Raw genomic sequence first — 18,172 nt, 5'->3', positions numbered from 1 at the left:
GCTTTGACATTTGGTTTTCTTTCTCTTGTGACTCATGACAAGAGAAGAAAAGACCAAAATGTGATCACTGCGCTGGAGAAGAAGAGAGAACCTTTTTAAAAAGGTTATCCAAACTAAAATTCAGAACAATATAGACAGAACACTTGGTAGACAATAGAATTGACTCTACTTTCAGCTTGGGCTTCACATTACATGAACTCTATAGTTATCTTTGAAGTAAGACAAAAATATAATGTGTTTGTATTAGAGCAAGAGGAAGGCATTGAATTTGAAAAAGAAAATTCCCCTTACAGTCTAGTAAGATGTAGCATTATAGCAAGCACTTCTTTTTTTTTTTTTCCATTTTTTATTAGGTATTTAACTCATTTACATTTCCAATGCTATACCAAAAGTCCCCCATATCCACCCACCCCCACTCCCCTGCCCACCCACTCCCCCTTTTTGGCCCTGGTGTTCCCCTGTACTGGGGCATATAAAGTTTGCAAGTCCAATGGGCCTCTCTTTCCAGTGATGGCCGACTACGCCATCTTTTGATATATATGCAGCTAGAGTCAAGAGCTCCGGGGTACTGGTTAGTTCATAATGTTGTTCCACCTATAGGGTTGCAGATCCCTTTAGCTCCTTGGCTACTTTCTCTAGCTCCTCCATTGGGAGCCCTATGATCCATCCATTAGCTGACTGTGAGCATCCACTTCTGTGTTTGCTAGGCCCCGGCATAGTCTCACAAGAGACAGCTACATCTGGGTCCTTTCAATAAAATCTTGCTAGTGTATGCAATGGTGTCAGCGTTTGGATGCTGATTATGGGGTGGATCCCTGGATATGGCAGTCTCTACATGGTCCATCCTTTCATCTCAGCTCCAAACTTTGTCTCTGTAACTCCTTCCATGGGTGTTTTGTTCCCAAATCTAAGGAGGGGCATAGTGTCCACACTTCAGTCTTCATTCTTCTTGAGTTTCATGTGTTTAGCAAATTATATCTTATATCTTGGGTATCCTAGGTTTGGGGCTAATATCCACTTATCAGTGAGTACATATTGTGTGAGTTTCTTTGTGAATGTGTTACCTCACTCAGGATGATGCCCTCCAGGTCCATCCATCTGGCTAGGAATTTCATAAATTCATTCTTTTTAATAGCTGAGTAGTACTCCATTGTGTAGATGTACCACATTTTCTGTATCCATTCCTCTGTTGAGGGGCATCTAGGTTCTTTCCAGCTTCTGGCTATTATAAATAAGGCTGCTATGAACATAGTGGAGCATGTGTCCTTCTTACCAGTTGGGGCATCTTCTGGATATATGCCCAGGAGAGGTATTGCTGGATCCTCCGGTAGTACTATGTCCAGTTTTCTGAGGAACCGCCAGACTGATTTCCAGAGTGGTTGTACAAGCCTGCACTCCCACCAACAATGGAGGAGTGTTCCTCTTTCTCCACATCCACGCCAGCATCTGCTGTCACCTGAATTTTTGATCTTAGCCATTCTGACTGGTGTGAGGAATCTCAGGGTTGTTTTGATTTGCATTTCCCTGATGATTAAGGATGTTGAACATTTTTTCAAGTGCTTCTCTGCCATTCGGTATTCCTCAGGTGAGAATTCTTTGTTCAGTTCTGAGCCCCATTTTTTAATGGGGTTATTTGATTTTCTGAAGTCCACCTTCTTGAGTTCTTTATATATGTTGGATATTAGTCCCCTATCTGATTTAGGATAGGTAAAGATCCTTTCCCAATCTGTTGGTGGTCTTTTTGTCTTATTGACGGTGTCTTTTGCCTATAGCAAGCACTTCTATATTGTTTCATGATCACAAAAATTCTGTACTAGTTTTTCCCTGGCATCAAGAGCTTAAAAATAGTTGTGATCAGCACTAAAGGAAAGAATGGAGGGAATTATGGGATGGTGGATCGGTCAGATCAGCTCCGACTGAAATGGAAAGATTGGCTTGCAGCCTTCAGTGTTCATGACTGACACTGGAAAGACCAGGCTCACTATGGAAGCAAATGGTGATCTAGGTTTATACACACAAGGCTTTCATGAGATAATGTTCTGGTTCTGAGCAAGAATACAGTCAAAGACCACTGTTTTCCAAATGAGTCTCAATACTTGGACACTTCTCAAAATGGAAGTCTCAGGTTCAAATAGAATTAGGAACATTAAATATTTGTTGTTTAGATAATATAGTGTATAACAGGTTTCAACAATCCCTTGGAACGACAAGATTTGTTTTAAACTCTCATCAATATATATCTTGACCTTTTTAAAACTGAAGTTTTTTCCTCACCACAGAATATTTACTGCAATTTTTTGGAATGCCTTTTTCATTGTATTCCAAAGGTGGGGTGTGTGTGTGTGTGTGTGTGTGTGTGGTCAGAACATCATATGTTCTTGGATTTGAGAGAGTGATTAGAGTCTACCTGTTTCTTTCTTGTATTTACTTTTATTTTTAAATATATATATCAGTGTGTGAGCTGGTTAGTTTTTTAATGACTTGACACATGCTAGAGTCATCTGCCTGAGAAGAAGAAAACTCAGTTAAGAAAAATGCCTCCATCATATTGGCCTGAGGAAAAGTCATTGGGACATTTTCTTTATTAATGATCCATATAGTAGGGCCCAGCCCAATGAGGGAGGTGCCACACTGGACAAGTGGTCCTAGGTTATGTAAAAAAGTAAATAGAGAGCTATGGAGAGCACCTCCCAAAGTGGGCTGGGCGCTCCCATGTTAATAATCAATTGTAGATGTTTATAAAGTGTTCCTTGTAACCTCTTTCATCCTAGCCAGGCTGGTTCAGACTGAGGCGGAGCCACCCGCTGTGCTGCTTCGCATCACTCTCCTTTGATGTTACACTGCCTGCTACCTGCCTGAGGCCGAACCGGTTCTCCAAGATCTTCTGGGGTTAGTTGCGGAACTGTGAATTTCTCCAGTTCCTGCTAAAAGGCTGTTCTGACAACTTCACAAGAAACTTGGCATGACTGGGAATGGGCCTCCCCTCTCCTTTATAAAGCGTGTCCATGGCCATTAAAATTGAGCCTTGATCAGAATTCTGTCTTGGTTCCATTTCTCTCTCTTCCGCCTAGATTTCTTTTCTTTCAGCTCCAAGACGTCTCCCAGGCTCGAACCCGGACATTAGAGCCGCAGGCCGGCCCCAACTCCTAAGGAACCCACAGTTCCTTACTGTGGCAAGTTTTACTTGATGAGGTCTCATGTATGATTTGGCATCAAGAGACATGCAGACACTGCAAGAGGGGTTTAACCAGTGGCAAGTGGAGATAGCCACTTCCTTGTGCTGAATTGATACTTCTTTGATCTCACTGGTGGTTTTTTTTTGAATGGCATTTTGGCTTACTTTTATCAACTCTGCATAGGACATATTGAAGCTCCATGTTCTTTTCACAAATCTGAGCAATAATTGGAATGAGCCTGTCTCCTCAAGCTGACCCTTAGCCTGGTCAGTGTTAGCCTTTCTTTGATGTAGCCTTTCCTTGCTGTGTCCCCATTCTTCCCCCTTTGGAACTTTTACTCTGTGCCATTGTAGGTCTTTTAAATTTCAGAGGTGCACAGTTGAGGGATAGCTTTGAGTCACTAAGGAGACTTTGGGACAATGTTGAAACTGTTGGGTTACAGTAAGTTTTGAACTGTCTGCACTTTGTGTTAGAAGATAGCCAAGAGTGTCTGAAAGCCAGGTAAAGAATACTATGGTTTGAATGTGAAACATCCCTCCATAGGCACAAGATTGAAACCTTGGTTCTCCAGATGGTAGTGCTGTTTTCAGAGACTGCATACTTTAGGAAGAAATGGCTCACTTGGGTGGGTATGGAGGGTTATAGCTTAGCCCCACTTCCACCAGTGCATTTGTGTTCTGCAGAGACTAGAGGCAGTGAGATATCCCAGCCACATGCCATACTTTGGTTTGCTGATGTACCTTTCTATTCACGATGGACTGTCATCTCACACTGTGAGCCAAAGTAAACCCTCCCTCCCTTAAAATAGCTCCTATCAAGTATTTGGTCACAGCAATGAGAAAAGCAATGAATAGCAAACCCCTTTCAGAAGAGACTAGCTGTTCTAGTATATAGAACACAGCCTGTATCTGGTTTAGTCTGTCTTCTCCCTTCCTCTCATCTGAGGCAGAGAGACACTTTGATGTCTGGAACTGTCAATGAGTATTTTGGATATGTGTCTTGGCTATATCCTAGGTAGCATCAACTTGTCAGGTCTTTCTTTCCAGTGCAGGCATCTAATCAGATCCAGGCTGGCCTGTTTTCATCTGACTTGCAGTTCTCCTTTTGGCTTGCTGTGACAGAATGCAAACCACTACCAAACTTCTGGCTGAGATACAAGTAACAAAGGATTTACTCTTTCCTTTCAAGTAGTGCGGCTGAGGTGTAATGGGATTGGGTAGATGATGACAAATTAACTGAGTGTCTCTTTGAAAACTAGGCCTGTAGCTGGAGAGGTGGCTCAGTGGTTAAGAGCACTGACTGCTCTTCCAGAGGCCCTGAGTTCAATTCCCAGCAATCACATGGTGGCTCACAACCATCTGTAATGGGATCTTATGCCCTCTTCTGGTGTGTCTGAAGAAAGTAAACATGTATTCACATTAAATAAGCAAATCTTAAAGAAAGAAAGAAAGAAAGAAAGAAAGAAAGAAAGAAAGAAAGAAAGAAAGAAAGAAAACCAATCCCAAGGGATACTTTTACAATGTGATGCTAGGATTTTGTAGGGGATTTTGTCTTCAATTTGTGTTCAGATTTTAATTTATTTGAAGAAGATACAGAAGACATGCTGATTAAATTAGTACCCATGAAGAAGAATGAAAAGTGAAAGAAGTAACCATGCCCTTCAACCCATAAATTTCTCTTAAAGGGATGATTAATCAGAAAAGTGATAAAGATACATGCTTAAGGGCTTTATCAAGTGACTAGATGTTATGTGATAGGATACTAAAAGACAACAATTAAGTAAAGGTTTGAAATAATCATGTTAATCCTAAAATGGTAAATATAGAATGCATGTATATACCATACCTAGTAACAATTTTATTTTGAATGTATGAAAGTGAATGTATATATAACATACACATTCCCACAAAGTTGTAGGAGAATATATTTAAAGACAGTAATGATAGTTACCTCTAAATAACAGGATTTTGTGTGAGTCTAAATTTATCTATATAGTTTAAAAGAAGTGAAATATTATTAAAGCAAGTAAAGTTAGATATGTAAAAGTCATGATAATGAAATGTAGCATCACGATTTTAACATGATAACATTTAATTAGGATGAGTTGACACTCCTCGATTTAGTCTTTTCTTTGATTTGCTTGGTTCTGTTGTTTGTTTCTAGGCAGGGTCTGGCTCTGTAGCCTAGGCTGGACTTGAACCATAGCAATGCTATTTCAGTCTCCTTAGTGCTAGGATGATGAGTGTGGTCCCCACACTTGACTTTTATTTTGCTTTTGTTAATGGTGTAACAATGAATGTAAGGTGAGGACCATGACTGTATCCAGGAACCATGAAGGGAGATGTAGAGATGTTTGCCAACAGGAATCTATTTCAGACTTTGCAAACATCTAAGTACCTTGAATAAATGTGGCCCTCACTTACTCTCCTTGTAAATACATATGCAGATGAATTTACATTCTGAATATGATATTCAGATCTAAATATGAGATATACAATATACATGTGCATTTATATCCATGCATATGTATGTAAATCCTAACACCTAACTTTAATTCTTTATCATGTATATATTTCCTATGGTTAAAAACTACTTCTTATAGTTCCATAAACAAATTGTAGATTTAATTTTCTGAGAGGGGGACATAGAAAGTCTGTGCACTGGGGATCTGAGCTGAGGAAAGGAGTTTAAAGAAAACATGCAGATGAAGTCAAGGTCTCAGTTCTGAAGGCTGAGAGTTCAGTCTTCTTCTCCCCTCTAGGCATCCAACTAAAGAGAGTTCAGCAGGGCTCTCCGTGGGAATCATAAGTACCTGAACCTCTATATGAGAAGTTAGATCTGCCCCTAGATTGGCCCCAGAGTCAGGGAAAGCTTACCTCCTCTCTAACCAGGAGAGCTGAACACTGCAAGGGGACACCCATCATCTTGTGAGGATTCCATGTCACAGAGTTGGCCCTAAAAGACAATCACATGAGAGGATGGCGTCCGACATCAGGCTCAGACTACTGAGGTTCTGTCCCTCAGAGCTTCCAGTTTGCTGTCCTTTTCCCTTGCTCCAGGATGACACCCCATCTTCCATTGTTCACAGGGAGGGATGGTGAATAACCTTCATCCTTTTCCTTCTCAGCACCTCCAATGTAGCATACATCTGCCTGTATGACAGTTTCAGGGCCCTTAGGGTGATTGGGTCATAACTCAGAGTCCTGTCTTTAGCCACTATTGACCAGATCACTGAAAGAGTCACCCTTGAGTGTCTATCATCCCTGCTTCTTACTTTGTCACAGTAGCCTGTGTGAGGGATCATTACTGCATTGATTGTCTGTCCTTTCTTTGATGACATTTGTCCTCCTCATATGTCCCTCCAGAAGCTTCTGCTATTCCTCTGAGACCATCTCTCCTCTAACATGATGTGTGTGCAATGTGGCCCATATAGGAGAGGTTCTGCTATCTTCTCCCTGTTCTTTCCCTTTTTCCTCTCTTACTTTTTTTTTTCTCCTTGAAATAGCATCTCACTACAAAGCGTATGATGATTCAAAGTTGTTACCCTCTGCCTCTTGAGTACTGGAGTTATGGATATGGTTGCTCATACCCACCTTACATTCAAGTTTCCAATACAACTTGTCCCCATTCCTATGCATTGCTTTGCTCCTTCAGTAACTGTGGCTCTAAGAGGTACAACTCAGAGACATTATGATCACATATTTCTTTAATAATCATTGCAATTAGCTTAATCTGGATAGTTTTAACTGACCCCCACCCCCATCCTTGTCATTGGAATTATTTCACAGTTTTGTTTATATACAGTCTCCATCTTTCTTGTTCCTAAATTGTCAGCACCCTCTTTCCTTAAAGCTGAAATTCCCAAACCACAGCACATGACTAGCAATGCCTCAGGGTGGCTTGTGTTCAGCCTGTGTCCCTTCCCTTCCTTTACTGTCTCCATTATACAGATTGCCTCTTGGTCTCTGAATGATCTACTCTGCTCTTGGGCCTGTCCTGGAACTTCCTCTTCTTGGCTTCACTTGGTTTAATTTAATTTGTCCCTAGATCCTGATTCTTTTTTTTTTTTCTATTTATTTATTTATTTATTTATTTATTTATTTATTTATTTATTTATAATTTTTTTCCTTTCCATTTTTTATTAGGTATTTAGCTCATTTACATTTCCAATGCTATACCAAAAGTCCCCCATACCCACCCACCCCCACTCCCCTACCCGCCCACTCCCCCTTTTTGGCCCTGGCGTTCCCCTGTTCTGGGGCATATAAAGTTTGCATGTCCAATGGGCCTCTCTTTCCAGTGATGGCCGACTAGGCCATCTTTTGATACATATGCAGCTAGAGTCAAGAGCTCCGGGGTACTATTCATGTTCTTTAGCATCTCTCCCTCACTCCCACTGCTCTACTCCAACCTCTCCCTTCAGTGCCCAGAGAAAGCAACTGCAAAAATTCCATATTTGTTAAGCAAGCTCAATGCTTAACATGATGTTTTGTATAAAGAACCCACAGGAGGAAGGAAGGCAGTGGAACAGCTCATAGCAGCTGTGTCCACAGTGCCCTAGCTTGCTGCTCCTGTAACTCTCCAATCAGGGTCTGAGATCCTTGGGAAGAAATGATGAATGATGGTACTTATTGTACCCCGGATCTTATTTAAGCCAGTGAACAATCCAGCTCAGGGGTCCATGGCATCCGGACAGCACTCCTGGTGACTTACATTTGTGGAAGATATTCTGCTAACTCCATGGACAGGATTTCTGTATTTCTACAACTTTTCTGCCCTACCTATACATACATGGAAGGCCACAAATATACCCTACCCTCCAATCAGACTGAACTTAACTTTTTTCCAAGGACATTTACCAAACATCTCTGCTCTTCAGAGGGAATACCCTCCCTAGATGATGCTAAGCTCCAGAGCTGATGGCTGGCACATGTTGCCTGAAATGATGAGATCTAGGAAGGACCATTTCTTCCTCCAACTTCCTTATCAGAATGCTTACCTTGGCCCTCAAATAGGATCAAAGGCAAGTGATGCTGCCACTTCTGTTTTACTACAACTCTCAGAGAGCCATTAAATCCCCTGGCCTGGAGAAGGGACTAAAGAGTTGGTTTATAATGTCAGTCATGCTCTGGAGTATTTAGGCTCCTAGCACATCTTCTTGGCTCTGCTGGCTCTAGGAAAGGTAGTGATAGCAAGAAAGAGAGTCATCTGAAGGATTTGGTTTGTTCCCAAACAGGATGTTGGACAATGCTTTGCTATTAGGCTGTGAATGTCACTCAGGAATGCCCTGAAACCACAGAGAAGCAATGGATCATGGATTTCCTTTTCCTCTAGAGTGAGTCATAAGCTTTAACTTTTAATACTTACAGAAAATTTATTTCTCCAACTTAGGCACGCTTCTTTCCTAAACTTAAGCCCACATACAATTGTGCTCCAGCAATTTCCAACAGTTCTGTGATCTTATTCCCCAAAGAGAGTGCACATCACACTAAGAAACTCCAAGATAGTTACCATCAGCTTCACACTCAAAGCATGACATGGCAGTGGCCTTATTTATGAGTATTTCATCCTTGGCTATTATGTTTGGTAAATTTAGTTGTAATCTGATTTTGAGAATTGTGGCAGCAAAACCACAAAGGACTCCATGTTCCAAGATGAATAATCTGAGCTTTCCTCTCAAATAATAGTCTTCAGTACAAAAGCATGTGGGTGTTTGCTTTTCTGAGGCTCCAGGTAGGTAATTTAGTGAGCTTTCAAGTGATGGTGGTGGTGGGGTGTGCCATGATTCTCTGCACTTGCAGCGTGAGGAGGCATTAAAGGCAGTATAAAAGATGCTTATACTTTCTGTCAGTCAGAAACAATCAGAGAATAGAAGGTATTGTGCACTGGCCACTTCTGAAAGCACAAGTTCAATTCTGGGTAGGTGTGTATGGTTCTAGCAAAACTTAGGTGGAAGCTCACCTGCTCTCATCTCCCCTCACCCCTGAGCCTTGGAATCAGAACAAAGATAGTGCTAGTGACTTAACCCTGCTATGTTTCAGCCAGGGCTCCTGGCAGCAGACTCAGGAACAGTCATTCCATGGCACAGGGCTTGGCTGCTCTGTCCTGACTTTTCTCCATGCTTATTTCTGCTAATTGAACAGGACATGCTTAGCTCTATCTGCAGCCTTCTTCTCTCCCATATCAACAGTCATGGGTTCTGTGCCTGTGATCAGGCCGGGTATCACACAGATCCTCTCTGGTCAGGCCTCTCTGTGTGCTGACAGATGCTCCCAAGCTCCCGAAGCCTCTTCTCCAGTCCTGAAATGGAACTTGTGCCAAGATATACTAGGGGCAAAGCCAGGGTGAAGGTTTTCCTGGGCAGTATCTGGCTGCTTGGCAGGGTGCAGTAGGCAGTTGGCAGCCTCTAATGTTTTAAGGCTTTCTCTGTTGTCCAGAGTGTCAGAACTCACAACTGTAGCTGTTCTGGTTGACTTTCTGTAATGGGAAAACTGGTGCGTTGCAAAGGCACAGCCTGAGGACATATTTTGCAGTCTGCATCCCCCCCCCTTGGTCCTCCATATGTTTTATGCTAATCAAATATTACTTTCTTTGTGTTCTTCAGCCTTTCTCAATGGTCTGCTGCACTAGCCCCAAATAAAAGCTACTTATTGTATCAATCCAAGCTATGTTAGAAAAGGGTCATGGTGGAATGAAGCCAGGAAAATGAAGTTACTGGCATGTCTTACTTCAACTCAACTGGCTATATCTAATCCCAAAGGTAACTTCCAGCAGTACAAATGACAAGGTGCTTGCCTACTTTGATAAAACTATGTATTACTTTCTTTAAAGCTGTGAATACTACTCTTATGGTAACATGAAAGCAATAGATCTCTCTAGAAAAATGTGGACAGCTTGCAGGTTTTAAAATCATGGTGTTTGATTCAAAGATGGAAGGAATGAACTCTAGAGACACACCCCAATTTTGAAAGACATTCTCCATGGTTTTTTTTTTTTTTTTTTCACTTAGGCTTAGGCAAGGCTCATAAATACAGGCATTGTTGGCATTGCAAGCCTTCTTTAGAAGTTGAGTGCTGTTCTCTTTTATGTAGCTTTTTAACACTCTACATTACAGACTAGGAAATTACACATACCTCTCTACTCCACTCAGCTTCCACTTGTGTTTCCGGGACATCAGTAACCCTCCACCCCAAGCAGCCTGAAAAAGCAAAACAGATGAGGAAGACTCTAGCAACTCTCTATGGCCTAGATTTCTAGTTTGGTGTCTTCCATATTAATGGGAATGCCATCCTATGAAGATGACCTGCATAGTTCCATGCTGAGTAAGGGAGTGGATCATCTTCTAATGTGAGGGCTTTACATTTCAAGGTTGAAGTCTCTGGTTCTGTCTTACAATTATACATTATATATTTATAATTATGGAGCCAAATTGGTGTCACATTTCCCTAGTCTACATGAGCTGGAGAAAGACAGCTTCCCCATCCCTTGCTGTGGTTTTAAAGTTGTCCCTTTGGAAGTCCCATACTTTAGAATGAGAAAGCCTATGGTTGCTACAGTTGGAGTGGATAAGATGGGCTGGGAAACCATTAAACAGGTTCTATGTTGAAGGCCTGAATGACCCATGTTAATGCTATCTGCAGTATAAGCTTACAATAGCATAAGGAGTTTGCACCTGGATGTGTGACAACTTACAGGAAGAAGATATTGCAACAACAACAAAAAAAAAAAAAAAAAAAGAAAAGAAAAGAAAAGGAAAGTAAAAATGATCAGCTGAATTAAACATTGTGCTTAGTCGGTGATGATTTATGATCAGTTGTTTATCACAAATATTTTACCACATTGCGGATCATTAGCAAGAACTGTGCAGAGGGCAACTGACCTTCAAGCTACACCAAATAACATGCTCAGTTTAAATTCCTCCAGTCTTGTAAAAATGATGGTGTACATTCTTCATATTTTGGTGCCTTATGTTAAAACATCTCAAATACAGTTCAGCGTCTTAGTTCACGAAGCCAACATATTAGAAATTTGGTAATTCACATTTCCTAATTTTAAGTTGGCAAGCCTCTTTTTTCCACTGAACACATGATTTTCTAACTTGATGCTGAATTTTATAATCCTATGGATTTTTGTTACAAATGTAAATTCTGACTATAGCTACAAGGGAGACTATGTGTGACTATGTGTATGAGTGATTTTTATTCAGAGACATTATGGATAAATGAATTGAGAACCAAGTGTTCAGCTCAAGTACTGGCTATGTTGAGAATATTTTCATTTTGGGAACCTTAATGCATAATCAATCTCAGGCGGTTTCCAGTCAATATCACATACTGTGTAAGTTCTGTGCCTCTGAAATCTTTAAAAGCTGAGATGCAACCATTATAAATATAATGAGAGAGAGAGAGAGAGAGAGAGAGAGAGAGAGAGAGAGAGAGAGAGAGAGAGAAAGGGAGAATGCAAATTGTATTCCACGAGCTTGATCTAAAACAACGTGTAAAGGTGTTTACTGGGTAGTTGCTGAGTGTTACTTACATCCACGTGCATCCAGATCTTATACTTTTTGCAGATGTCAGCTACAGCCAAGAGAGGATCAAAAGCCCCATACACGGTGGTTCCAGCTGTGGCACTCACCAGGAAAGGAACAAATCCCTATAAAATCAAGAAAGCCCCAGTTGTGTAAAAACAGGTCTGTGAACTTATTTACTCATTTAATTTTTGAGACAAGGTCTTGGTACATAGCCCAGTCTCACTTGGAACTCAGTATGTAGAGTGGCCTCAGTATGTAGAGTGGCCTCAGTATGTAGAGTGGCCTCAGTATGTAGAGTGGCCTCAGTATGTGACGGTGCTTCCAGGTCAGCCTCCTGAGTGCTGGAACTACAGGCCTGGGTACCACCCTAGAAGTCCAGGCTTCTTTTAGTGAGCTGATTGAAAACATGGAAACTCTCTTCTGCCATGTGCATTGCCTTAATCATCAGAAGAGTTGTCAGCACTCCAGATTGGCTAAATCAATGACTCCTCCAAGATCCTGAAGTGTCCATTAGTTGCCCCTGACATCTGCCCCGTGACAGCAGCAGTTAGCAGCACTGAAGGTTTCCAGTGATGTCCCCTAGTCATTTGCACACTCTAGGTAGACTGACTGATCCTTCTCATGTACTTTGCCCACTTTCTAGTCTTTCTTCTTCACATCCAAGCACCTGAGTTTAACTCCTCCTTTAACATGGGTAGGTGGGAAAGGGGGGTGGGGTGGGTGGGAAGGACTCTGCCAACCCATGCTCCTAGGTGGAGTTGCTCAGGTGATTCATTCAGGGTCTTAGAAGGGAGGGTCTCCCATGGGGCTAACCATTTTGTAAGCCGCGGCTACATGAAAATTGATTGAAATAATAGGAAATGGCTACAAGGGGGCAGAAGAAATCATAGACAGAATCAGCCTGGTCACACTAGGCTGTTCTCATTGTCCCGTTGGTTTACAGACCCTGGTGTTTTCAGGACTTGTCCTTAGGTGGCAGCAAAAATTGAATCTTATTGTTCATGTTACTAGGTACCTTTCTAATACATGAAAACTGCAGGAGAAAAAAAAAGTCATATGAAAATCAATGATTACTACTGAGCACATAGTAATTGCATCTACTGCTAAACCAGGCATTGTGCCTATTATTTACAAAAATTTAACAGAATTCTAAAAGCAATCTCTGGCTTGTGAAAGATTCAAGGGCATATTCTTTGATGGATATTGTTATTTTATTTTGTATTTTTAAGACAGGGTCTCATATACCTTTCAAAATAGCCTCAAACTTCATATGTAGCTGAGTATGACTTTGTACTTCCGATCTTTTTGCCTTGACCACACTTATGAATGCTTGGGATCAAACCCTGGGCCTTTTGTAAGTCAAAGAAGTACTCTTGTTATTTTTAAGAGTTGTAAATGTGTGCCTTCAGAATCAGCTATATGGTTTAATATGTGACCATCAATCACATGCTGCATGAGCATTCTAGTTCTTAGCTATGAGAAGGGTTGTTCATATGTGTGCCAAGCTCAGCACATAAGGAGGCTTTGGAACCTCATCTCTTTGGAACTATCTACTCCGAGACTTAAACTTTTATAAAATACATATACACATATACATATACTTCTCACACATGTGTGTATATATGTGACATATATATGTGTGTTGTGTGTGTATATATACACACACATACACACACACACACACACACACACACACACATATATGCATACACACCCCAACACGATGGGACTGTTTTTCAAGTCATAACAACATGAAAACCAATTTAAATAATATGATATGGCTACAAGAGGGTGGATGAATGTCACATATATGATCACTCTAGGCTGTCCTGACTATATTGTTGGTTTATAGACAGTGATGTTTCACAGATGTGTGTGTTTGTGTGTGTGTGTGAGTGAGTGTATGTGTGAGTGAGTGTGTGTGCATACTCAGACCAAAATGATGATTGCATGAAAAATATTCATAGTCTAGTTAAAGCTTTGAGATAGAGATTTGGATCCTTTCTAAAAAATGAAACCTAAATAACCTTTTTAAATGTTATAAATCAAAATACATATTGCTGTGTCAAAATCACTTACTTTCTGTTTGACTTCAAGGATTCTTCTTTCAAGATCAGATGGAATCATTTTCCCTCTGTAAGAAAAAAGGAATATATGTTGGTTTGTCTGGACTAGTTTGCTTTGATGTCTTCACAGCATATGGAGGGAGCCTCAAGATAGTCGGCACCAACTCATATCATTCACTAGTGCCCAATTAAGATAGCTCGTTGGCTGTCTCTAGGGATAGAAGCAAGTGTATTTATCTCCTTATATGACATGTGACTATTGCTTCACATTGTTTGGGAGACGCTAGATCTCACTATGTCTTGGTAAAATAGCCACACAGCTCCTCTCCTTTGCCCACAGTCTGTTAAAACTCATCCTTTTGATTAAATTGAAACAGTCCAGTTTTTGGGAACAAAGCAATTTGGTAATGAAAAAGAAATTCAGAACAAATTTTCACTCCAAACCTTCTAATGGGTGTATATATAGTTTTTAGAAAGAGAAAATCCATTGTGAGACATTTGGATGAAAATGTGGGGCCCCAAACCACCCATGTACTAACATAGTATGAAAGCGTAAAGCGAGCCAAAACTTCAGGACTCAAATTTCAAACACTCAGACAGAAAAACACATGAGGAAGAAATATGTTGTTCCCAATATATCTCTTTCCTAAAGGACAAAGATCAAACACTCAGACAGAAAAACACACGAGGAAGAAATATCATGTTGTTCCCAATATATCTCTTTCCTAAAGGACAGAGATAACTCCTTACTTACTATGATCATCAGTTAGATACAAAGGCAGGAGAAGGAGAGGCATCATTGAATTCTGATGCCATTTCTCTCCCAAACACACAGTGACCACTGGGTACTTCATTATATCTATGGTGTCTTTCCAAGAATATGTGAGAATGAATATAGATTCATTCTCTAACTTCTCTTTAGTCTTTAAAAAAATCTGAAAATTCTAGAGAGAGTATGTCAGTTACATTTCATTACATATTTAAAAATGAAGCATGACAAAATAGTTGGAATATACAGCAGACATTAAACCTCAAAGCTCTGAGAACCACTGGCCTAGATGGTTCTGCAGAGCAAAGTAATTCATATGAAATTACTTAGTCAACAGTACTGGATAAGTTACTAGAGACTGGAGTGTCATTTGCCATTTAGCAAAAGGTATTCCAGGTATATTTGCTATGAAGAGTAAGTCCTCAAGGCCAGAGCGTCACATTGTCCAGACTCTTGTGAGGCAGAAATGAGAGAGAGAAATGGAGCTGGGTATGAGCTTCCACAAGCATCCTACACTCTACATTTTCCATCCTTCATAGATTCTCAGAATATCCTTTTATTCAAGATTTCATAGACCAGCCCTCTGAGACATTTTTTTTTTCTATTCATGGTCTCCTTTGCCTGAGAAATTTTTGTATAATTCTGGATACATAGATATAGAGCAGGTACCCAAGTAAATACTGATAATAAATCAAATAAATTTATCTTGTTTGCATGGGTATATGCCTGTGCCTACATGCTCATGTGTATATAGGTGGACATGTTTACAGGCATACAAGCTGGTGTGTGTATGCACGTCTGTGGAGGTTGGTTCTCAGATTCTGGCCATAGGCCATATTTTCTGTTGAGGTAGAATCTTTCACTGGCCTGAAATTCACCAAGTAGGGTAGGCTGATTGGCCAGCAAGCCCCAGGTAATTTGCTTGTCTTAATCTCACCACTAGGCCTAGCTTTATTAAACATGAATTCTGGGGGTTGAACTCATGACTTTGTGTTTGAAAGACAAGTATTGTAGACTGAACTATTTACCTAGCCAAGAAACGTACATTAGTTTTTGCATGAATATGATTTTACCGTTTGTTAACAAAGAAAGCAAACACACCTACCATTGTAATACATGTACACATTTAATTTTACACAAAGAATTAAACCTTGGCTGAATACTTTATGCTCCAGGATGCAGTGCATCTTTTGCATTTTCCAGAGTTGACCCATGTGTTTATAACAGCAATTAAAAAAAATCATTCCAACCTATAATCCAATGACACAGTAATCTGATAAATATATGGTGAAGTATGACAAGAAACCCTGTTAAAAGTCTCCGATTTCTGTCACTAAACCTTTGGGTTTCTATAGCACCAGAAAATTTTGTAGTGCAGTAAAATCACAGAAATTCATAGCTTACAATAGCCTTAAATCTTCGTCAGGTTGTTGCAGGTAATGGTTGCTGTCATTGTGCAGCATGCAGGCATGCACTGAACAAAGTGTCCTTTTTATGGTGTTTAGAAACAAGTCTGTAGTGAAGTTGCAGGATACAAACATGACTGAATGCTGCCAGGAACATCTTGGAATCACTTCATGTTGGTTTTGAATTAATATTTGCTCATTTCACAATCATAAACCTTTTACTGTTGTGAGATTTTTCATGATCCCCACAGGTAAGTGACCCTAGATAGGGTTATGACCCACTATTTATTGATAAAGCTGTGTCTTGCTTCACAGAATGTTCCATCCTGCTTCCATCAAACTGTTCAAATTTCAGAGGAAAGTTTGGCAATGTATTTCTCTCTTAAAGTTTTAAGTAAGTTAAAATTGCCATGGTATTTTTGTATAGAAACATGGAACTGAGTGGTCAAGAGTTGGGGCATATTAGACCTGGGAATGACCTCCAGGCACAGTTTTATTTCATTTAGCAAATGAGGAGGAGGAGGCTGAGAGGGGAAATGACCACCTGATACAAGGGGCTGCCAAAAGTCAGGGATTATAACAAAAAATAAACATAAAGCTTCCAGGACAAACTTAGAGGGACATTTTGATTAGTAGTGCTATTTGGAAAGGCTAGATTCTTCTTTTTAATTGTCTGAGAATTTGGTACTCACATTTAATGTGTTTTGATCAAATCCACCCCCATCATTTCCCCTCCACATCTTATCATGTCTTTACCATCACCATTTTCCCTCTGAACTTTATGTGCACATCTATGTTTTTTTCTAACCCACTGAATGCACTTCATGCTGCCTGTATGTGAATGGATGTGAACCCATCTACTGGAGCATGGATAGACAGTCTTCCAGTGGCCACATCCCTGAAGAAAACTGAGGAGAGGTTGTATTCTTTGATAATAACATCTTGCTTCCAGGAATCAGAATTATTACCTAAGCCTGCCTGGGAAACAGCAGTGAATGCATAATTCACTTCCTATTACATGTTCATAGTGGTATCTGAGAATATTAATGTCTGATCACACGGACAGTTTGGGGCTGTGGACATAAGACTTATCATTGTTTTTATTAATTTTATTTTGTTTTGAGAACTTCATATGTGGGCATTATATCTACATAACTTCCACACTCCCTTCCTCCTCTAGCCCCTCCTGTCTTGTTTCTCATATTTCCCAACTCCAGCTCTTTTCTTTACACACATGCACATACATGATGAGACCATTTACTGTTGACCATATGTGCATGTATCCCCCTCATCAAAGACATTTCTTTTTGCAATTGATGGGGCTATTATTGAGATCTTCAACTGGGCAAAATGCAGAGAAAAAGTGACCATGCCCAAGTCCAGCAGATACACCTACCATGCCACCTCTACATCCAAGGCTCCAGAAAACTCTCAGAAGAGGAGACAGAGCCATTGTGAGGGTCAGAGGCTCAGATTTCCTGTTGATAGACAGTGTCTTCCAGGCATGACAGAGAATATACACCCTTGAAATCTTAACAACATGGTTGTCTGAACAAAGCTAATGTAAGAACCTTTTCCTTTCTTTTCTTTTCTTTTCTTTTCTTTTCTTTTCTTTTCTTTTCTTTTCCTTTCCTTTCCCTTCCTTTTCTTTTTTCTTTTTTCTTTTTTTTGTTTTTTTCGAGACAGGGTTTCTCTGTGTAGCCTTGGCTGTCCTGGAACTCACTCTGTAGACCAGGCTGGCCTCGAACTCGGAAATCTGCCTGCCTCTACCTCCCAAGTGCTGGGATTAAAGGTGTAGGCCACCACGCCCGGCGAACCTTTTCATTTTTTGATCCCAGTATTAAATGGATTGCTTTGGCACACCAATGCCTAATATGTAGCACACCTTTAAAAAAAAACAACAACATCCAAATACTACTTTAAAATGTGTATTCCTTGACTTTAATCTTAGGGATTTTTGAGTCAGTAAGTCAGTATAGAGTAGAAGGATTAAGTTATTGAAAAAATATTTATAAGTGCTTAAAACGTGCATATATCATTTTATGATTTGCTGTGCAAGGTGACAGAATAGTTTATACTCCAGGGCTTCTCCCATGCTAACATGGGAGGGAAACAATAGGTAGACAAATATATAGGAAGCTGCATTTCTAACATGTGCCCAGATGATTATGATGCAGATAGACCCAGGTTCACATGCAGGGAAATAATGCTTTAGAAGTATATAC

General features: G+C 40.3%; 1 protein-coding gene across 1 annotated transcript in view; it reads right to left on the bottom strand.

The window, feature by feature from the left end:
* The window catches only part of Gad2 (glutamic acid decarboxylase 2), a 72,863-nt gene that overhangs the window by 13,803 nt on the left and 40,888 nt on the right, over positions 1-18,172 (bottom strand). Inside the window, exons 9-12 of the mRNA NM_008078.2 lie at positions 13,786-13,840; positions 11,712-11,828; positions 10,310-10,374; positions 6,053-6,131 (exon numbers count right to left, since the gene is read on the bottom strand). Of these exons, the coding sequence (NP_032104.2) occupies positions 6,053-6,131; positions 10,310-10,374; positions 11,712-11,828; positions 13,786-13,840 (316 nt within the window). The remainder of the gene's footprint in view (positions 1-6,052; positions 6,132-10,309; positions 10,375-11,711; positions 11,829-13,785; positions 13,841-18,172) is intronic.

The sequence above is a fragment of the Mus musculus genome, chromosome 2 (assembly GCF_000001635.26).
Source record: "Mus musculus strain C57BL/6J chromosome 2, GRCm38.p6 C57BL/6J".
Classification (NCBI taxonomy): domain Eukaryota; kingdom Metazoa; phylum Chordata; class Mammalia; order Rodentia; family Muridae; genus Mus; species Mus musculus.
Note: the sequence above shows the minus strand (reverse complement) of the source record. Positions and strands in the feature narration are given on the sequence as shown.